At 39.5% G+C, this 24,144-nt stretch overlaps 1 protein-coding gene across 1 annotated transcript in view; it reads right to left on the minus strand.

Annotated features, from left to right (window-relative positions):
- LOC111141086 (multiple EGF like domains 10) overlaps window positions 1-24,144 on the minus strand; it is a 121,745-nt gene that overhangs the window by 91,863 nt on the left and 5,738 nt on the right. Inside the window, exons 2-3 of the mRNA XM_022493420.1 lie at window positions 22,223-22,324; window positions 20,395-20,495 (exon numbers count right to left, since the gene is read on the minus strand). Of these exons, the coding sequence (XP_022349128.1) occupies window positions 20,395-20,495; window positions 22,223-22,324 (203 nt within the window). The remainder of the gene's footprint in view (window positions 1-20,394; window positions 20,496-22,222; window positions 22,325-24,144) is intronic.

Raw genomic sequence — 24,144 nt, forward strand, 5'->3', positions numbered from 1 at the left:
ATAGACTACTGTAATGGATCCCACACAAGGGACTGAAACGCCATCTGTGGAGTACATAATCCTATTCATTTGTTTGAAAATGGAAAGAGTTTTTAGCTTAATTCCACACATACACAGGCATTATCTATTTTGGCCACGACCTCCCATTGTCTCTTTAGATTAAATCAGATTTAAGTCACATAAGTAACAGAATCCTAATGGATCATACTTTCAAGAAGTTAATAAGCATTGGAATAAACTCTAATTTTCCTAAGCATGAATTTACCACAACTCAGCTACAACCAGTCTGATTAGACAAACTCCAACCTACTTCAATATGAGAAGGATTTCAAAATCATCAGCGTACAGTTTAGAGAAGAAACCAGAAGGAGAGCACCTTCATTTGTGATCTATCATTTCCCTCCTGGTGTTGTCATGTGGATGTCTGTGGGGAAAGCGAGATGATTCTACAGGAAGTGCCATACCAGGCTCCTCAGTTTTTAGAAAGGCATTCCTCTTGCTTTGACCACTCTCCATGGAGCCACGTAATTTTTGCACAAATACTCTTTCCCACAGCATGTTTTCTGCCACATGGCATTTCCCCTAATCCACCCTATTTCATCTCAGTGTCACTTGGTTCCAGACACTTTGCTTCCAGTTAGCCAATACATCTGAATCACACGTTCGTAATAAAGACCAGCTCGAGGCAGTTAAGAGGGCAATGGATGTCAGAGTTTTGGTAGCTGCTGTTCCCATTCAGTGCTCTCACTCCTCCTTTCTCCTTGGTGGCAGTACCTGGACACTTCCTTTTAGACTCTGGTGCCCTCATGTTCTTTCTACAGCCTTGTCTCCACTAGCCTGGCAATAAACAGAGTCCTCATTGCCAAGGGTCGATGACAAATAATAACAACAAAGGTTATCTCCTGTCAGGGACATATTTGCATTTCAGGATCGAAGACTTAAGCCAAATATATAAAATAAGTGGTAGAACTTCTTCAAAGAGAGGAGGATCAAGGGTCCAAGAGAAAACTGGCAGCAGGACCTTTGCTACTAGAATGTCCCACGAAAACCAGGGAACATGAACTCAAATGCCTCCAGAAGTCATGTGGGATCAATGAGGAGAATAAGCAGGTCAAGTAAGGCCTGAGAATATTGAGAGAGCATTTGCTCACGTAAAAGGAACAGCTCCAGGAGGTCAAAAGGAACAAATTTCCTATTATAAAATAAGTGACAGCACAGTGACTCTACTAATAATATTGTATTGTATGTCTGAAGGTTGCTAAGAGTAAATCTTGGACATTCTCATCACAAGAAAAAAAATATTTGGCCCCTATGTGTGGCAATGGATGTTAACTAGACTTACTGTGGGGAACATTTTACTATATATATATATATATATATATAGATGTACACCTGAAACTAATATAATGTTATATCTCAATTAAAAATAATAAAAGGGCAATAATAAAAGGGGCAGCTCCTCTTCAATGGCTCTAGTCTCCTGCTACATAAAAATATCAAGCCAATGTTACCAATTGCCTGTTTTTTCCATGGAAGAGGAAAGTCTCAAGTTTCATCTTAAATCAAAAAAATAATGTAAAACACTCTGTGGACCAAATCAAATATGATTATACCTCAGGTCATCCAGCCTGCGGGTCTGCCCCCCCTGGCACAGACTACTGACCTGCTTTATGAAAAGAGCAGTGATGGTCCTAAAAGTGTTCAGAGTAAACAGCTTTTAAGTTCTTTAACAGATGGCATTTTTAACATAACTGTCCTTTTTTCTTAGTTTTTGTTTTTGCCCTCGAATCAAATCTATCATTTATATAGCTATTTTGAATTTAATATCAAGATCAACTTCATAGGCATACTCATTGATGACTTTATTTTTGGTGAACAATTGTTGGCCATGAAATGTCTGTGTTAACAATCTTCAAAGCCTGGAGGAGAGGCCCCACCAATGCTGGCTCCGATGGTGAAGCCAGGAAATAAGTACATCTTCTATGTCATGGTGAAGGGTAGAAGGTCTGCCATATCCTCTCATGACTCAACCAAGTATTTCCCTTTCTTGAGTTGTTAAAACAGATATTAAGATTGTACTCTCCCTTAAAAGCAATTCAGCATCTCCCCCAGGGACATAAAAATCACCTTATGGGAGCTGTGGGATTCAGAGCCATACTCCAAAGGACCCAGGCGTCTTGCCCACCCATGCATCAAGGAGTAGACATACAGTCCTCAGCCCCAGCTGTGGACCCTGCAGTGGCCCATGAACTGTCTCCAGTCCATCTTGGCCATGGTCCAGAAGCCCCTGAAGAACACTCTCTTCAACAATCACCCATGGATGAGACAGCCTTTGTGGGAGACCAGGTTTCCAGGAGAGAAGCTCCAGCACATCATTGGAGCAAAAAATAAATAAACAAATAAATAAAACACCAAAATGCAAGTGTGGACACAATGGAGCAGAGAAGAGGAAGAGTTGTATTTTACTCATCACCCCTCCCCCAGGACAGCACGACTCATTGTCACAAGGGCCCTTCTGTGCCTGTGATTTCTCATGCCACAGAAAGAGAGAGTGTGGGAGTGAGTGTGCAGCTCCCCCAAATGTGTAGAACTTTGTCAGAGAGGCCCATTTCTCTCTTGTCACATCCAGAGTATAGAGTTGTGACCTACATGATTGGGGAGAGGGAAGAGGCTGGGAGAGCAGCAGATAGGAATCTTGGAGGGCATTAAAGCAATGTGGATCCTACCATCTGCGTTTCACAGTTCACCAAGAAGCCCACCCATGAGCCACTGGGAATGCCCAGACTGTGGATTCTCCTAACTGGCCCATGAACACTTTCAACACTCCATGTTCCTCAAACCACTCCCCACACAAACTCTGTGTCCAGCTCTCTGTGTATGCTCTCAACGGTGGTAAGAATGAGCTTTGGCAGCTGGCTAGTGAACACATCCAGAAAGTCAGCCCAAATCTGTGGGCCAAGGAGAGGCTGTAAGCTCGAGCTTTTGCTCTGCCTTGGGAAAGCAAAAGAGAGCACGTGGCCTGGTGTGTTCCAGAATAGAAGGCATGCAAGTTTAAGAATTCTGCCACAAGAGGGAGCAAGAAGAGAGAAGCAAACACATCAATAGATGGTCTGAGAAAGCCTCAGAATCCCTAGGGCTGACAGAACACATTGTCTTCTAAAGTCAGTTAGTGAAGACTGAAGAAGTGTCTGGTACTACAAATGTGAAGGTAACAGTAACAAAGACTTCAAGGAACATTAAATATCAAGGGAACATGATGCCACCAAATGAACAGAGAAATCTTCCATAACCAACCTCAAAGACACATGGAGAGCTGTGATTTACCAGATAAAGAATTCAAAATATCTGTTAAGGGAAGCTCAAATAGCTATATGAACAAAAGAAGAAGAATTCACTGAGATTAGGAAAACAATATGCAAACAAATGAGAAGTTTAACAAAAAATAATTAAAAAGAACCAAGTCGAAATTCTGACTCTGAAAAACATAATGAATGAAATGAAAAATATAAGAGGGCACAAAGAGATTATTATATCTATAATATATTTTATATAAGTCTCATGGTAATCACAAAGCAAAAACCTACAGAAGATACTCAAAGGGAACGGAATCAAAGGATACCACTATGGAAAAATAATCAATTCACAAAGGAAGGCAGCAACAGAGGGACAAACAGAGGGACAAAAGGACAAAGCAACTACCAAACAGTCAGAACACAAGAAGACAGCATTATTAAGTCCTTACCTACTGAAAAGTACTCTAAATATAATGGATAAATTCTCCAATCAAAAGGCACAGAATGACTGATTTTATAAAAAAAAAAAAAAAAAAAAAAGATCAAACCATATGCTGCCCTGAATAGGCTCACTTCAGCTTTATGCATACATACAGGCTCAAAGTGAAGGGATGAAAAAAGATATTCCAGCCAAATGGAAACCAAAAGGAAATAGGGGTACCTACCTATGCTTGTATCTGAGAAGAGACTGTAAGCCAAAAGTGGTAACAAGAGGGAAAGAAGATTACTATATAATGTTAAAGAGGTCAGTTCATCAAGAGGATATACAATTGTAAATACATATGCACCCAACATAGGAGCACTTAAATATATTAATCATATGCCAACAGATATGGGGGAAGAAATAGACAATAATATAATTATAGTAGAAGGACTTCAAAATCCTACTTTCAACAGTGGATATATCAAAATCCTACTTTCAACTGAAAATCAATAAGGAAACGCTGACTCTGAACTTTACTTTAGACCAAATGGACATGAACCAGATATATAAGACACATGTGTCCCAAGACAGCAAAATAATGTTCTTCCCAACTGCATATGGAACATTCTCTAGGATATCAAATGATAAGGGTTACAAAAACTAGTCTTAGCAAATTTAAGAAGACTGGGATCATATCAAGTATCTTTTCCAACTTTAGTGGGTTGAAAGTAGAAATCACTAACAGGAGAAAAAGTAGAAAATTCGCAAATATGTGGAAATATAACAACATACTTCTGAACAACCAATGGGTCAAAGAAATTTTTTAAAAAGTTAAATGTCTTGAAACAAACCAAAAAGGAAACACAACATATCAGCACTTATGGGATATAGCAAAGGGTATTCTAAAGGATAAGTTCATAGTAATAAACTATTAATAGAATATCTCAAAAAACAACCTAACTCTACAAATCAAAGAACTAAGGAACTAGAAAACAAAAACAAAAACAAAAAGGAACCAACTAAGCCCAAAGTTAACACAAGGAAGGAAGTGATAAAGAACAGAAATAAAAGAAATAGAGACTGAAACACAGTAAAAAAGACTAACGAAGCTAAGGGCTGGTTTTTTTAAAAGATTATCAGAATTGACAAATCTTTAAATAGACTACCTGTGGAAAAAAGAGAGAGGACTCAAATAAAATTAGAAATGAAAGAGGAGAATGCTTCAATTGGTAACATTGAAATAAAAAAGATTACAAGATGCTACTCTGAACAATTATAAATCAACCAACTGGAGAACTGAGAAGAAATGGATAAACTCCTAGAAACATAAAACCTACCAAAAGTGAATCACAAAGTGAATCTTTTTTTTTTAAAGATTTTATTCATTTATTTGACAGATAGAGATCACAAGTAGTCAGAGAGGCAGGCAGAGAGAGGCGGAAACAGGCCCCCCACTGAGCAGAGAGCCCAATGCGGGGCTCGATCCCAGGACCCTGGGATCATGACCCAAGCCGAAGGCAGAGGCTTTAACCCACTGAGCCACCCAGGGGCCCCTCATGAAGTGAATCTTAACAAACGGATCAGAGTAAGGAGATATAAAACTTTCCAACAAAGAAAAGCCCAGGACCAAAATGTTGCCCTGGTGAATTTACCAGACATTTACAAAATTCATGCCAGTTTTCTCAAACTCTTCTCCAAATTTGAAGAAAACACTCCCAAACTCATTTTACAAAATCAGTGTTATCCTGATATCAAAACCAGATAAGGACACTGCAAGAAAACTAAATTATCAACCAATACCCTTGGTGAATATAGAAGTAAAAATTCTCAGCAAAATATTAGCAAGGCAAATTCAAGAGCACATGACAAAGATCACATACACTGTGCAAAAGGGATTTATCCTTGAGATGCAAAGATGGTTCAACATTTTAAAAAATGTGATATATCACATTAATCTAATGAAAGGTAAGTTGAATGATCATCTCAATAGGTAAAGAAAGAGCGTTTGCCAAAATAAAGTAGCCTTTGAGGATATAAACTCTCAACCAATTGGGTATGTAAGGAATGTAGGTCAACTTAAGAAAGGCCATATATGACAAGCCCATGGCTAACACCATGCTCAATGGTAAAAAGTGAAAGCTTTTCCTCTAAGATCTTGAACGAGACAAGGGCACCCACTCTCACCACTTCTATTCAACTTAGTCCTGGAAGTCCCATCTAGAGCAGTCAGGTAAGGAAGAGGAACAAAAGGCATCAATATCAGAAAGGAAGAAGCAAAACTGTCTCTGTTTGTAGATAATATAATCTTATATAAAGAAAAATCCTGAAGACTTCACCAAAAACAGAACTAATCAACAAATTCGGTAAAGTTATAGGATACAAAAAACTGACCACAGAGGAATCAGTTTCAATTCTATTCGGTAATGACAAAATATCTGAAAAAGAAAGAAAGACTAGCATCACAATAGCATCAAAAACAATAAAGTACTTAAGAATAAATTTAACCAAGGAGCTGAAACTTTTGTACACTGAAAACTATGCAACTTTGATGAAAATAATTTTAGGAGACACAAATAAGTGGAAAGATGTCATGTTCATGGATTGGAAGGATTAATATTATTAAAATGCCCATAGTACCCAAAGCCTATTCAATGCTCTCTCTATAGCTTCCCAATAGCTTTGGAATTCTAATAGCATTTTTCACAGAAATAGAAACAACAATCCAAAATTCTTCTAAAACTGCCAACCACCCCCGAAGAGCCAACGCAGTCTTAAGAAATAAACACAAATCTGGAGGCATAATTCTTGCTGATTTCAACCTATATTACACAGTTATCATAACCAAAGTGGTATGGTACTGGGACATAGACCACTGCCACAAATTCAAGAGCCCATAAGGCATAGATGGTCAATTAATATTTGATGAGAGCCAAAAATACTCGGGGGGGGGGGGGAGGAGAGTGTCTTAAATAAATGGTGCTAAGAAAACCAGAAAATTACACGCAGAAGAATGACATTGGACCCCTATCTTATGCTACTTACAAAAATTAGTTCAAAATGGATTAAAGACTTAGATATAAAATCTGAAACCGTAAAACTCCTAGAAGAAAGCATAGGGAAAGAATGCTGTGATTTTTTTTTTTTTTTTTTTGGACAGGACACCGAAAGCAAAAGCAATGAAAGCAAAAATAAGTAAGTGGGATTACATCAAAGTAAAATGCTTCTGCACAGCAAAAGAAACAATCAGCCAAATGAAAAGTCAACCTACAATATGAATGATAGTATTTGCAAATCTTGTGTCTGATAAGGGGTCAATATCCAAAATATATAAAAACTCATTCAACTCAATAGCAAAACCCAAACAATCCAAAGGGTACAAATTTGCAGTAACAAGTTCTGGGGTTCTAAGGTACAGCATGACAACTATAGTTAATAATACTGTATCATATAAAGAAACTTGCTAAGAAAAGTAGGTCTTAAATGTTCTCACCATGTGCTCAGGCTATGATCTCAGGGTCCTGAGACCAAGCCCCACATCAGTTTCCATGCTTAGTGCAGAGTCCACTGGGGATGTTTTCTCTTTTCCTCCATGCACTCTCTCATGTCTTGCAAATAAATAAATCTTTTTAAAAAATCCTCCCATCACAAACAAGAAACAGTAATTCTGTAAGATGATGGAGGTATTAACTAACCCTATTATAATCATCTTGCAGTACATGCAAGTGTGTCAAATTATAATGTTGTACACCTTAAACTTGCATGTCGTACGTCAATTTCAGGGAGCTGGGAAGAAAACCCAAGAAATTAAAGATCCAAAGAGTCCCTGATAAGTTAAATATTTATAATTACCAGTCTAAGGTTATATAAAAGAACACCAAATTCCTTATAGCATTATTTCCCAAATAAGTACAGTCTGAGAACTATCAGTTCTATCAGGTTGTTGGGGAAGAAAAGTGGGAGTGGGGGTGGAATTTCATGGCCAAATAAACTTGAAACATGTCTTTACTCCAAGCATTTCCAGAGCCTTTACAAGACTGCCATAAATCTTTGAGAAAGGGGACCAAACACAAGGCATTTCCCAAACTTACTAGATAATGCAAAAGTGAGTACTATGGGGTGGGTAATTAGTAGCTCATACGAGGGGCATATAACTACAGATAACACCCAGGGTCCAAGTTTCTGGAAACCTACTCTCCTCCTTGGATCAACAGATCGACTTCACTTGAGGTGGCAGAGTTCTTTTGTTGCCGCCCAATTATATGTTAAGTACAATAGATCAATCTAGTTGCTTCTGAGCTTAAACATCTGTTTGGTGGCAGTGTTTTTAGACTTGCTCCTACAGCCTTTGCCCCTCTGATGTGCCCAAGAGGCCAGGGAAACCCATCTTCAAATCACGCTGTTCTCTGTGGTCTACCTAAGAAGGCTGTTTCTCTCTGGGGTGGTTCTCTTGGAGCTATAGCTGATTTCTTTCAACCCTTTCAGAATTATTCATCAAGACAAAAACCACCTCTGGAACTTGGGATATTGCTGCAGCTTATGGGAAGAATAGTGTCCATGCAATCCTGCTTATATTATTACGTGACTCCCCCCCACCCCTTTAGCAACTCTGTGTGTGGCCCACAGGGATGTATCAGGTTTACTACTGGTTTATTTGTGAAAGTGCTGACAGTCACCATCCCAGATGACAAAAATGCAAGTTCTGTCATCACCTGGCCAGGTCAATGTTTTGTGGTTGGTCATTTAAATCAATAATTGATTTAGATGTGTTTTTTCCATTATTTTAAAATGACTTTGCTATAAAAAGATCTGAGCCAGGGGCGCCTGGGTGGCTCAGTGGGTTAAGCCGCTGCCTTCAGCTCAGGTCATGATCTCAGGGTCCTGGGATCGAGCCCCACATCGGGCTCTCTGCTCGGCAGGGAGCCTGCTTCCTCCTCTCTCTCTGCCTGCCTCTCTGCCTGCTTGTGATCTCTCTCTGTCAAATAAATAAGTAAAATCTTTAAAAAAAAAAAAAAAAAAAGATCTGAGCCACAGTACAATAAAAATTGCTTCTCAGTTCTGAGATTTTTCTATTAACTATTATCTATCCCTGTAAGGAGACCACGTAAATTGTTAGACCTGTGAGAATTCCACCTGTCCTGCAAAAGCTAAAATTGCAGGAACTTATTTTCTAGAGATAAGGCAAGGATTTTTCATTGCTTCCCTTTGGCCCTGCCTCCATGGGACTCTAATGTCAGGTTTTCTTAAGTTAAAAAAAAAAAAAAAAATGGGCAGCAGACATGATTTCCATCTGTTTGGCAAAAGTTATCCTGAATTCATGGTTTATTATTACTATTACTATTATTATTAAATCCACAGTTCCTCTTTATGAAATCCTAACTAGTGAGAAAACACTGACCATCAGTAAACCAATAAAGATTTCTCTGCATTGTTTATCACGTTTGTTATCTTTACTACTAGCTGAGACCAAAAACCAAAAGTGGAAAACTGAAGTTTAGGTTCCAGTAGATGTGTGGGAAAATTGGAATTTCTACTGGTGAAGAATGTGGACAAAGGACCTTTCCCAGTATTTAGTGATAGGTTCCTCTACACCAAGTTGGGCTCCATAGCAACAGAATACAGGGTCCCTATGGAAACATGAAAAAATCCCCTGCCAGTGGCAGAAAGGGCATCATGAGTAGGTATATTTAGAAACACACCATCTGACTACTGTCAGTTCAAGATCCCTTTGGCTAGCCTAACAGGATTGTCTCGCTTTTATGTGGACTCAAAAGGGTCTGCTTAAGGGTCTACCAGCCACAGTTGTTTGTAAATATTTCACAAGATCACAACTTTATTATTAATGGAGTCTGTGAGAGTCAAGCAAATCCATAGCACAAGGCTCAAATAGCCTTCAGCATCAGGGAGCTGTTCCTCTCTCCTTAAGGTCTCACTCTGCCCCTCTAAATTCCCTATAGAGACACCCAGCTCGTCAATAAACAGCCCTCTGTCAAAAGCAAAAACTTCATAACCTGAACAAGGCATCTTGCCCTGTACTCTAGTTCTTCTCATCTTGAAAATCTGAGCCCAAAACTTTGCAGCAGCAAAAGACCGAAATGACATGAAGCCTGACTGAGGAGTTTCCTGTGTTCTTTCACAAACTCCAGATGAAGGAAATAAGGATGCACAAGGCAGCTCTTCCCAAAAGCCTTGCCCATTAGGACAATTTGCCCAAGCCTGCACTCCCCTTCCTCTCAGACCCTCCTACGGCTGACACTGGGCAAAATGTGGCTGTTGAGTCTCTTTTTCAATTCTGTAAATAAAACTGCTGACAATATAATCCTGAGTTAGTCTGGCAGATATTCCAGTGCATGAAGAGAAATCTCACTCTATTCCTGGGGACAACAGCAGAAACAATGGTATATGACTTCATGGTTCAAGGGGTAAGGTGGGTATAACAGGAAGCTACGGCCAACTGCATGATTCAGGAACCATAAATGATATCCCCATGACTCCAGAAGTCCAAAATGTCACAGAATGCTACTAGGGTCTACTACAGCTATGGCAAGTGTAAAGGCACTCAGGCCACCCAATGACAATGACGGACATCACTGACGAGTCACTCTGTTCTCTCTTAGCACTTACGTGGACTCAGAATCCTTCTGTTTTTGTTTTGTTTTGTTTTTAAGATTTATTTATTTATTTTAGAGAAAGGTGGGGGGAGGGACAGAGGGAGAGAGAATCTCAAGCAGACTCCTTGCTCAGCGTAGAGCCCACATGGGGTTTGATCTCATGACCCTGAGATCACGACCTGAGCAAAACCGAAGTGTTGGATGCTTCCCCAACTGTGCCACTCAGGTAGCCGCCCTCAAAATCCTTCTAAACACAGTGTTCCAGGTCACTGCTTCTAAGGGGTGGTGCCCTTTCCCAAAAGAGAAGGTTCTTGTTGATTCCAGTTTAGCATAACATAATATTCTAGTACAAAGAAAGAAAAAGAAAGGAAGGAAGGAAGGAAGAAGAAAAGAAAGAAAGAAGAAAAGAAAGAACGAGAGAAAGAAAAGGAAAAGGAAAAGAAAGAGGGGAAATGTATGGGTTGTGTTAAGTGCCACCTATGTGGTCCATCTGCTTCCTGGAAGAAAAATAGTCCTGCATGAGTGAGCTACAGATGTCTTTAAGCCCTTAACCCCAAATTTGGTATAAAACCCATTGTTTACTGAAGCATGACATTCAAACAAGAATAAAGTACATTTGCAGTAATTATTTTTTAATATAAACAGCGACCCCAGTTCTAGCTCCTTATTCCCCTACAACCAGTTCTGTTTTTCATAAAATTGGCCAAGTTAAAAATCAGCTGTGAATATTCATTCACTGCTACAGTAATCAATTGTCACACTGGTCTCTACTAAGAACAGGAAATCATATACTGTTCGGTGTGTGGGAGTTAAGGCTTCTTGTTTACAGTTCCAGAGTTCTCTTAATGAATGCCAAAGACATGCAGGGCACATCCATGGGAACTGATCTTCTACCATCAGGTTGGCCTACAAGGCAATAGAGTGGGTGACTCAGTCCCCAAACTTCTTCCTAGGTCTTCCTCACAAGCCACACTGCCTGTAATTCCCCCAATACAGCTTTAATTTGAACTTACCACTTGACCTTCCCCATCTGACAAAAACAGAGAGGCAGAGTTAAGTCCCCCACAAAGGAGACAGGTCTCAAGATAGTTCCTTCTTTTACAGGAGCATCCAGCAGGAAGGACACTGGGCATCTGAGGCAAAAGGATGGGAGCCGGCCTGGAGAAGGGAACCCTGGCCATGTCCTTTGTCCATTCTCATGCTGCCCCAAGCAGCTCAGCTCAGTCCCTCTCTGCAGTCCCTGTCATCAGTCAAGGTGAAACCTAGGACATGGGAGTGAGAACATGTGGCCAGCCTTGTCCTGGAATTAACCAATCCTTCCCATGGAAGGAGAAGCATCAACTTCCCACTCTGTGGCTACTTTTCCTGTGAGATTTTCCTAGTATCATGAACCCAAATCTATAGGAGATTCCTGCTTGCTAAGAAGTCGGTTTCAAGTATGTGTTTGGAAATCAGTTGTATGTACTATAAACACATCATCCTGAGATTCCAATGTTGTAAATAATGGTAAGACCCTTAGAGCTGCCTCAAACGCTCATTTATTCCACAACTGCGGCACCATAAACATTGTGAGTCTGGATCTCATCTCCTTTCTATGGACCAGCACACTGCTGCATTTAGGCCTGTGCTGCTTCAAGCTGCCCTTCCTGCCAGAGGACCACAAACTATTCCTCTTTCCTCAGGGCTCATGGAGGGAGCTGCGGGGAGAAGGTAAGAGGCTGCCCTGGCTCCACACCATCCCTGGAGCTGCCAACAGTTGAAGTCTTGGGAAAAGGGGGACCTGGGGAACTCTGGGATGAGAAGGGAAAGGATGAACAAAGCAGTCTCACTGTAGCCCCTAGACTATCCTCATCCTTGGAACCAAATTACAAATTGCTAATAAATGTATGTTTCTGGAGAGAACACCTTCACTGGTACTTATGGGAATGCATAGGAAGGCAGATACTATTTTCCCCCAACAAGCCGAAAGCAATAGTATTACCTAGTGTTGGTGAGGATGTGGAGAAGATGTATCTTCATATACTTTTAGTGGACAAGCAAGTTATTACAACCTGTTTGGACAGCAATTTGGTAGTTTATATCAAAAAATCTTAAAATGTGGCTCAGACGGCTCCTTTATCCTCATATCCATTATTTCCTTCCAATAAAAATATATTTTTACTGGGCCCTTGATCGTTCAGAATTAAAATGCTCTTGCAGGTTAGGGTGTACTGTGACAAAGTGGAAATGGAATGTGCTCACTTTTATTTAAAGGAACCTTCTTTAAAAGACAGCTGGAAGCATTGGGTGGCTCAGTCAATTAAGCATCTGCCTTCAGCTAAGGTCATGATCCCAGGGTCCTGGGACTGAGCCCTGTATCAGACTCCCTGCTCATCGGGAAGTCTGCTTCTCCCTTTCCCTCTGCCCCCTCCCTCTTCTCATGCTTTCTCTCTCAAATAAATAAATAAATAAAATCCTAAAAAAAAAAAAAAAACAAAAAAAAACCCAAAAAACAGACAGCTGGCATTGCCATTTGCCCCTTCTCCCATCTCTTCCACCCATTGCTTTGAGACCAGGATAGATATGTGGAGATCCACAATGGTATATGAAGATGAAGCCTGCACCCTAGAGACAGCGGAGCAGAGAAGTAAACATTGCTTGGAGACCCTACTGGTTTACCCAACTCTAGGCTCCAATGTGAGAAAGAAACAAACTGTTATCTCATAGCTGAACCTGATCCTTAGTGATACCACATGCATGCCCTTTGTCCCAGAATCCCATCCCAACTTATCTTATGAATCACTCACATGTACAAAGTGAGACACAAAATGATGCTCATGCATCCACTAACTTATTTCAGTGTCTAATAATCGGATGTGTGAAATGGTACGTAGATAGGAAGGAAGGGAGGAAGGATCAATGAGGGAGGCAAAACAATGAGGGAGAAATAGATGTTAATACATAATTTGGTCAATTACATTTGACCACTACATTTAGGTCAGTTTGTGTTCCTCATCTTTTCACTTTGGGAACAAGACCAAAATTCTAAATTAGGGAACTGCATGGAATATATATACATAGGGGTGGGGTGTTTGAGAAGATGGAAAATGCAAAGCATCTGGGGACTGCTGATCTATTTATAGAGGAAACTAATACCCTGGCAGAAGAGCCACACAACTGCCACTCTTGTAAACTTCAGACTGTATATGGGACCAGCATCAAGGCAAGATGGAAGAACATGAACAAGATGACCTGAGAGGTTATGATTTCACATTCAAACATAGCCACAAGATTTGCAAGAGGCAATCAGATATCATTTTAATATTTACAAGAGATAGGTGTCATAAAATGTAAGAATTACATGAAAAGAAATAAATCATAATTGTAGCAATGACCATAGTAAAGTTAGGCCACAAATACATTTATATATTTTAATGACTAAGTGATAGGTCAAATTCAATCAAACAGGGACACCAACTAGGTTGATGGTTCTAACCTAACCCGAAAAATAGGACTAGGACTAGATAAGTCTCAAATTTCAGGAATATGGAATACATCTAGAATAGACAATGGGCTCAGTATCTCCTACCAAGGTAGTAATCAAGGACAATATTGCCTGCTTTTAAAGACTTCAGAAAATAATACAAAGGGATATTATATAAGCTTAGGAAAAGAATTTCTAGCAAAGGGTACAACATGGATGAAGCTCGAGGACAGATACTCAGTGAAATAAGTCTGTCATAAAAGGACAAAGACTATATGATTCCATTCACATAAAGTCTCTAAAGTAGCAAAACCCCAGCAACAGAAAGAAAAAAAGGTGGATGGCCAAGGGCTGGATAAGGGAAAAGGGGGAATTAAGATTTAATAAGTGTAGAGTTTCATTGTTAAAAGATGAAAAAGTTCTAGGGATCTGTTGCATAACAAAGTAAATACACTTAATACCACTGAATAATACACCTAAAAATTAGGAAGATGGGAAATTTCATGCTATGCATTTTTTTTACTACAATTGAAGAAAACAAATTAATTAATTAAAAACTTCAGCAAACTGAGAAGATACACCAAATTTTTTTTTCTAACGGTAAAGCAAAAACATGAGATGACATAATTATTTTCTTATGGGGTAACAATATTTCAACCTTGTGAATATTTTAAATTCAATAAAGAAATGTGTGAGACAATCAAACTTTATAATGTTTATTCCATTTCAAAGGCATAAATTCCATTTTAAAAACTTGATAGTGTTTAAATTTGTAAAACATTAGTTAGAAGCCCTTCACTGTGTTTGTAAGAGTTTGTTAGACTGATGAATAGAACATCTATAAGCTGAATTTGGTATAAGAAACACCAGGTTTTTATATTCATAACTTCAATATATCAGATATCTCGTGCTATGGATTAGAAAAATTAATATTATTAAAAAGCCCAAAGCACCCAATGCCACCTACAGATTCAACATAATCCCTATCAAAATTCCAATGATATTTTTCATGGAAACAGAACAAACAATCCTGAAATTTGTGTGAAACCACAAAAGACCCCAAACAGCCAAAGCAATCTTGAGAAATGAGAACAAAGTTGGAGGCATTATGCTTCCTGATTTGGAACTAGAGTAATCAAATCAGTATGGTATTGGCATAAAAATAGACACACAAGATCAATGGAACAGAAGAGAGCCCAGAAATAAATCCATGCATACGGTCAATTAATTTACGACAAAGGAGCCACAAATGTATAATGAGGAAAAGACAGTCTCTTTAATAAATGGTGCTGGGAACACTGGACAGTCACATGTAAAGAATGAAACCAGACAATTGTCTTTCACTACACACAAAAACAAACTCAAAATGGATTAAAGACTTGAACATGATACCGAAAGCATAAAACTCCTAGAAGAAAATATAGGCAGTAAGCTTCTTAACATCAATCATGGTGGTAAGTTTATGGATATGATACCAAAAACAAAGGCAACAAAAATTAAAATAAACAAGTGGGACTCCATCAAATTAAGAAGGCTCTGCACCACAAAGGAAATCATCAAGAAAATGAAAAGCAACCTACTAATAAAAGAAAACATTTACAAATCATAAATCTGATAAGGGGTTAATATCCCAAGTATATAAAGACTCATAAAACTGAATAGCAAAAAAAAAAAAAAAATCGAATTAAAAAGTGGGCAGAGGATCTGAACAGACATTTCTCCAAAGAAGACATGCAGGTGGCCAATATGAAAAAGTGCTCATCATCACTAATCCGTGGGGAAACACAAATCAAGACCACGAAAAGATATCATCTCCACTTGTTAAAATAACTATTATCTGAAAGGCAAGAAATAACAAGTGTTGGCGAGGATATGGAGTAAAGGGAACCCCGTGCATTATTGGTAGGAATGAAAGCTGATAAAGCCACTGTGAAAAACAGCATGGCAGTTCCTCAGAAAATTAAAAATAGAAGTACCATATGATTCAGCAATTCCCTTTCTGGGTATTTATCGGAAGGCAACAAAAACACCACCTCATAAAGGTATCTACACCCCTATGTATATAATAGCCTTAATTATAAAACCCAAGAAACAGGGGCACCTGGGTGGCTCAGTGGGTTAAAGCCTCTGCCTTCGGCTCAGGTCATGATCCCAGGGTCCTGGGATCGAGCCCCGCATCGGACTCTCTGTCAGCGGGGAGACTGCTTCCTCCTCTCTCTCTGCCTGCCTCTCTGCCTACTTCTGATTTCTGTCTGTCAAATAAATAAATAAAAAATCTAAAAAAAAAACAAAAAAAACCCCAAGAAACAGAAACAACTTAGTGTCCATCGATGGATAAATGGGTAAAAGAAATGTGATATATAGGGACGCCTGAGTGGCTCAGTTGGTTAAGCAGCTGCCTTCAGCTCAGGTCATGATCCCAGCACCCTGGGATCGAGTCCCACATCGGGCTCCTTGCTCATCAGGAAGCCTGCTTCTCCCTCTGCCTCTGCCTGCCACTCTCTGCCTGTGCTCACTCTCTCTGAACAAAAAAAAAAAAAAAAAAAAAAAAAAATGTTAAAAGAAATGTGATATATAAATACAATGGAATATAACTCAGCCACAAAAGGAATGAAATCTTTAAAAAAAAGAGTGGATAAAGATGGGACGCACTCACACACACGTGCGCGCGTGCGCACACACACACGAGCACACGCAATGGAATATCATATAGCCAAAGAAAAGGATGAGATTTTGCCATTTATGACAACATGGATGGACCTACAGAGTATTGTGCTCAGTGAAGTCAGTCAGAAAGAGAAAGATAAATACCATGTGATTTCACTTGTGTATGGTATCTAAAAAACAAAATGAATGAATGAACAACAAAAAAGTAAAATTAGACCTGTAAATACAGAGAACAAACTGATGGTTGCTAAAGGCAAACGGGTGGAAGGACAGGCAAACGGGTGAAGGGAAAAAGGGCCGTACAGGCTGCCAGTTATGGAGGGAATCAGTCACAGGAATAGAAGGCACAGCATAGGAGATGTAGTCAGTGATACTGGAATTGCATTCTATGGCGACAGATGGTGGCTAAGTTTGTGGTAAGCAGAGCATAACATATAGAGAAGCTGAATCACTATGTGAATCACACCTGAAACTAACATAACACCATGTATCAACTATACTCAAATTTAAAAAGTTAACAGATAACAAAAAATCATATCTCCACATACATGTTACACACACCACAAACCTATATACACATACAATGTACAAACAGACATACACGTACTAAATCCATTTCATTCCTCTGGGCATTTCTTCATTAACATTTTAATTTCTCTAAATCAAGAGTAATTAATACAAGATTAGGCTAGAAGAGTAACCCTGGAAGTTGAATAAACGTAAAAAGTTTATTTTTAGGAACAGGTGAAAACCTCATCAAGAAATCATAGACATCGTCATGTCTAATGATATTTGCCTTATGGAAATTTTTCCAACCATTTTTTTCCCCACCCAGATTCCAACGCCATACCCTATATTTTCTGTTTCAATTGTTCCTACCTGATGACATAATCTATCTTCTGAACACACTCAGTGTACTCTGCCAACCAGTAGCTTCTGTACAGTCTGAGTCTAGGAGATATGCTTCGTCATTGGCAGGAGGAAGGAGGGGTGGGAGGAAATGGGAGGATGGAGCTTGCTCTCCAGAAGGAGTTACTCCAGCTACCTGAAGGAAACTTTTTTTCAAATGCAAGTATGTAGTTGCATGAAATCACCCTTTTTTGCCTTCTAGGAAAATTCACTACCAAAAATTAAACTAAAATTAGTACTGATTCCTGTGTTTCTATTCCTTCTGGTAACTGATGACAGTTAACAATGGTGACTACGCTAGGTGCCCGACAGCAAAATCTAACTGAAAAAAAGAGAATCCTGTGTTCTCTCTTCCTTTCCTATCCACAAGGGTGCCTCACTGGTACCAGCTATTGAGGGCAGAGAAGATTGACCAGAGGCATCTCCTGGAACAAGGAAGTAAGGGAAGCTTGAGTGTCCTCTGGGGTTAAGCTATGAAATCAACACATCAGAGTGGAGAGATGCAAAATACCCTTAAAGAGACCAAATAGCTCCCAGGCCTCTGAGACCAGACAGAGAGCTGCTTAAATATATTAACATATCTAAAAGAAAAATGTTTCAGTCTCCAGGGGCAGTTGATTGGTTGAAAGGCTTAGAAAAAGAAAAATTTTAGAAGCAAATGCTAGAGATAGCCTTCCAAGCAGTCAGGAGGACATCTTGCAACCTGCCTAGTTTGAGATACAGGAAAAGTTATTTTTACCATTGTAATATTTGGGTATGATGGGGTTGGGGAATTGCCCAGCTTCCTGAGATGGGATGCAGTACTGAACAAAATGACAGGGGTGCTGGGTTCTGGAAGGCATGGACCATGAAGCTCTAAACACTGACCGACCCTGCTTGGATCCACGGTCTCACACCAGCTTGCCAGTAAAATCTAGCTTCCCATGTGCGAGCCTTCAAGGAAAGCAGGTATGACCAGAAGGTAGCCCTCCAGGCTCTGTGTCACTTCTTGACTTTATATGCAACTTCTGGCAAATGGGTAAGAGAAATGAACCTTGGGAGATAGAACCACTCCTTTACTGTACTGACCACTGTTCTTTTAAGTTTGAGCCCCAGCATGGGCACCAAGATAATGCTACCCTGAAGCTTCTGGGTAAAGTGGCTGCCAGAGACAGCTGAGGTACACCCCCACCCCTGTGCCCCTGTGTGCACTCAGGGCTTTCCTTGGAAAATTCCCATCAGCCTGGGCCACAGAGGTCAGTTAGTGATTATCCTCCAAGATGTTTGATTATAAACATGTAATTTTTCTTATTTGGCATCCTTATTAATCAAAGACATGCAAATTAAGAAAATAGTAGTAAAGGAAAATTGGCACAGGGATAAGCAAAAAGCAATCCCACATAAAGTGGAAACACACCAAACATCTGAAAAATACATGTATACCTCTGACCCAGCAATTTTACTTCTAGGAATTTATCCTTACCTATTCATTAAGGGGATGAACAAAGATTTAACTACAATGATGTCTTCTACAGCAGTTCATAATAGGTAAAACATGGAAATCACATAAATATTCAACAGCTGAAATTTGCTAACAATCTATAGTTCAGTAACACACTGACATTTGCAATATGTTACAGAAGTACATTTACTGACCAAGAAAAATATTCACACTGTATTTTTCTTTTCTTTTCTTCTCTTTTTTCCCTTTCTTTTCTTTTCTCCTTTCCTTTCTTTTCTTTTTCTTTTCTTTCCTTTTCTCTTGTTACATTTTCTAATTTTTTCAATGAACATTTATTATGACATAGAGCCCCTGCTCTATATCAAAGTTGAGGAACTGCACCCATTCCTATAAAAAAAAAAAAAAGAATCCAGGGGCACCTGGGTGGCTCAGTCAGTTAAGTGACCAACTCTTGATTTCAGCCTGGGTCATCAACTCAGGGTCCTGTGACTGGAGTCAAGTCCTGCATTAGGCGCTATGCTCAGCAGGGTGTCTGCTTGTGGATTCTCTCTCCCTCTGCCCCTTCCCCCTGTTCTCTCTCTCTCTCTAAAATACATAAATAAAATCTTAAAAAAAAAAAAAAAAGAATAGAATCCAGTCATTGGAAGAAAGAGGACACATATACTATCCATTTAAGTCCTCTCTGCACTTGAGATCAAAGGAGCATCAAAGAGGTATAAAGGGCTTCTCCAAAGTCACCCAGTGCTACATTACCCAGCTCTTTTAAGCCAGGATGTGTCCAACCATTCCTAATGTCTTCAGTTTAGAGCAGAACCTTGTCTCTCTCGATGCTACTCAATACCAGTGCCTCAGCTCAGAAAGCAATGTTGCCCCTCTAGCTGTGTGTGGAGCCAAAATATTTGAATACACCCCTTTCTATTGATCTCTCTTCTCTACATCCTAAACACAGTGGAAAGAAACCTTAGTTGCAAACTTAATTGCACATGAAATTCCACAGTCTTCTAAAGTGCATCATAAAATCTGCAACTTCCCCTGAAACATTTCAGAATGAACTGGTGAGATGGGGAGGGGAGACAGAAAATGACAAAGAAGAAGGTCTACTTTGTGACCCAGACTTAGAGCTGTTTCTTAGTGTGAAAGCTCCTCTGCTTTTTGTAAGCTTCATCATTCTGTGTACCAGAAAAGAACACAGTGGCCTCTCAGAAGCTGCCTCGGGACTCCGGTCAGCTGCTGCGGGCAAGTCCTGCCTCTGTTCTCTTCTGTGACCTGAGTCTAGTGACTCCTTGACCAGTTTCCAAAGAGACATTTATTGTAAAACTGTAATTAACACTGAGACATCCGGCCTTAAATCATCCTTCTATAACATCTGTTTTCTCCTCAAGTGACACTCATGTGGAGATTTTTGATAGGACAGAGGGACAAAGCAATGCTTCCCTCATTCCATAGACCAGGAAAGCAGCAGCCAAGGGCGACAGGGAATGGTCCAAGCTGCCCCACCTCCCTGGGCCTCCCTCTCGGCTGCCATTCACAAGTGCACACCAGCACTGGGAAACACAAGCTGCCCACAAGGGGATAAAGGTCTTACTTACGGACACACATTTCCCTGCTTTCATAAAATCCAGGACAACACTGGGATTTGCGCCTATACATAGTCTTCTCCCCATGCCGATAGGCTGTCCGATAACTGATTCTGCATGGAAGGAAAAATCACATTGTTACTTTTTTTGACCGGCAATTTGATTAGGAATAAGGAATTTATATTTTGATACAGAAGAGCTATTAAATATAATAAAGGTATGAAAAGTGAAGTATTCTAAAATAGGTAAGAAGGAACATGTACTACATGTCTTGACCAATATTATGCTCTTATCTTTTTGTTTAAGAATTTATTAAAATTGCCCATTTTAGTCAACCTATACTTTATTTCAAGGGATCAGAAGTTTCGTGACTTTCTTTTTCACTTATCTTGAGATAACTTGGAAAGTATTGATTAATTTCAGATATGATGGGGACATGCGTGGCCAGTCGGTTAAGTGTCTGACTCCGGCTCAGGTCATGATCCCAGGGCCCTGGGATCGAGCCACATGCAGGGCTCCTTGTTCAGCAGGGAGCCTACTTCTCCCTCTGCCCCACCCCTTGCCCCTACTCGTGCTCTCATTCTCTTTCTCAAATAAATAAAATTTTTTAAAATAATTTCAGATATGACACTGATCTAATTATCCTTTACTTACATATGTTTTAAAGGAATAATTCAGAGAATTCCCTGAAAAAATCTATAACAATGCAATCTCATCCCACTATAAAATAGAAGGTTATAGACAAACGACCCTCATTTCATTAAAGCTTCATTCATTCACTGATTTATCTATACAACACATGTTTACTGAGCACTTACTCTATTCCAGGCACTACTCTAGGCACTGGTGAAATAACTCATGATGAGCAACAATATAAAGCCTTGCCCTCAAGGAACTTATATTCTACTGGGGAAGACAGACCTACAGTAAGATCCATACTAAACAAATAAATATGTCATGCAATGACTGGTAATGATTATATGGTGTGATGAAAAATAAGGCCTGAGTAAGGGAAGAGAGTGGGCAGGAAGGAAATACTTGTTTAGATAGAGTGGATAAGGAATGTCTGAAGAAATAATATTGAGCCTAATGTATAATGCAGCATAAATCAACAGGTGTCATATTTAGACCCATGACTCACTCCACTGTAAGCATTTTACAAATAAAAGTAAGGTATCACAGTTCCCTTCCATAGTAACGTTAATACTTAAGATGTTTTCCTTTTCTGTTTTCACATTTATAGAAAAAATTATGTGCCTTACATTGAGGTCAAATTTAAGTTGGTCTAAGGACAACGGGGTCACTCAGTGGTTGAGCGTCTGACACTTGATTTCAGCTCAGATCGAGCCCCTCATCAGGCTCCGTGCTGGTGTGGATTCTGCTTAAGATTTTTTCTCTCCCTCTGCCTCTCCCCCCAACCCCCCTGTGCATGTATGTGCATGCACTCTCTCTCTCTCTCTCTTAAAAAACAATTAAGTTAGTCTAAACTGAGTCAGATAATCAAGTAGACACATATGCTGGAATATGAGTGTCTTGGTACCTAGTGATGTCCATATTCAAGAGGGTCTCCCCCATTTATGCACCACACAAAAGCTGCATGAATTCTTGCTAACGAAAGGATGGTAACTAGTAGACACTGTCTCTGTAAGCTCCTCAAGGGCACAGAATCAGTTTTGCTTTTTCTATATAACTCCTATGGTTTGGAACAAGGCTAGGATAATAGCAAGCACTCAATAACTATTCATGAGACAAATGGACACATTGTATCAAATATTTAATTTTCTGCACTACAGTCCTTCCCAGTTAGCCAAACTCATAAATACACCTGAGCTTCGATTACCTGTGCCGTGTGCATTTAAACCAGTTCAGAATGTCAGTGCAGCTAGTGTAGTAGATCTGATCAAAGGGATGTGGGTAGGACTCTTGCACAGTCACTGAGTAGCTGAAAAAGAAGAAAGATAAGGAATCAATATTTCTTATTTTTACATTCATGATATACTACGTATAAAAAAAATCAGAGGCTAAATTATCTTCACTTGTGACTCCACGCCGACTTTTAATAAAGAATGTTTCTAGGTGTCCATTTGAACCAGAGCACTGAAAGGACTGATATTAATGATACATTCAAAAGACAAGAGTTCATGTTCTAAATTTCATAAAAGGAATTCTCTTTCCCATTCAACATAAACTCTGATAATCCTACATGATTTACAGACATGATTACAGACATGATTGCCACATAGTGTTCTGTATTTAATTCCATCCCCTCATCCCAGACATGCAGGGTTAATCCAGACCTTTCAAAGGAAGTTTTCCATCTAAGTCTGCATGCAAATAATAAGCATGGAGACCATGTGAATATTCATAGCGATACATTTTGGTACTGATTCCGGAAAACCAGAAAGAACATATTTCTCAGGTTGGAACTTGAATTAATCTGGTTTTGTGTGCCTGCCCTACTTCTCAGGCACTGGGAGAATATATGCAACCTTTAAGTAAAAACTACAAAGTCTCTAAACATATCACTGAAACAATTAGCCTGAAATATACATATCCACGGCCTGCTGCTACATAGCCTGGTTTCGAATACATTTTCACTAACAACTTCTTGTTAAAGTAAAAACATGCAATCTTAAGGTCTTGAGAATGTAGGTGGAAAACATCCATAAAACATAAAGAGCATTCAGTGTTCAATGTCATAGTTCTTTATTTTAAAGCAGTCCATTACAGGCTCAAGGGCTTAGAGTTCCTGCCTACAGGAAAACCTGGAGAATCCTCTTGGTGGAATAAGTTAATCCTCTTCTCTTTAACAGTCTCAAAGATTTTCACTAAAATCTTTAATTCACACTAGCAAATGGAATGGGCCACAATAAAGGACTCACTTGCAGCAAATCAATAGACCAACTTCATTACTAGGAGCTATCGACTAGAGAATGTACAGAAGGAATGCGGCTGAAACGTCAGCATGAAGAATTCAGGTTAGACACACAGTACAACCTTCTCATTTGAAAAGCTATGTGGTTCTGGGCTCCCCCACAGGGGGATTTCTTTCTCTAGGTGGCCTCTATTTGCTATTCTGCACTTAGGCTTCAATAGGTAATCCATAAAATAATCATACTGTTCACACTTTTGTGTATTTCATTCTTTGGATCATCGCAACTTGATGTGTAGGTTAATTTCGGGATGCTCCACAAATCTCATGCAGATGCAACAGGCCCTATTGAAAAGATCACTGGATTAGCAGAAGACAGGGTTATCCTCATCGGGTGTGGAGAAACTAGACTGCCATCGGCAGATAATTTTACTCCCTGGGTTTTGAGTATCACACTTTAAAACCAGAGAATCACAGATGGTCTTGAAGATCCCTTCCTACTTGGCATTCTGAATTTCTTACATACATTTTAGGTGACTATTTCCTTTTCTCTTGTATGCCACCTGAGGCTACCCCAAGAGCATGTTCCAACGAGTGTATGGGATGCAAACGCCCATGTCTGTGATACAACCCCTTTAGGGGAAAAGAGGCCTCTATTAAAATATAAAGGTTCTTGGGATGAATTATCACAAGAAGGTATTTTTTTATGTTATAGTAGTCACCATACAGTATATCATTAGTTTTTGATGTAGTGCTCCCATGAGTCATCGTTTGTGTATAACACCCATGTGCCTGCCTTAATACCCACCCCCTTCCCATCCAAAACCCTCAGTTTGTTTCTCAGAGTCCAGTTTCTCATGGTTCATCTACCCCTCCAATTTTCCCCTCTT

The sequence above is a fragment of the Enhydra lutris genome, unplaced genomic scaffold (genome assembly GCF_002288905.1).
Source record: "Enhydra lutris kenyoni isolate GAN:26980312 unplaced genomic scaffold, ASM228890v2 scaffoldscaffold5, whole genome shotgun sequence".
NCBI classification, from domain to species: Eukaryota; Metazoa; Chordata; class Mammalia; order Carnivora; family Mustelidae; genus Enhydra; species Enhydra lutris.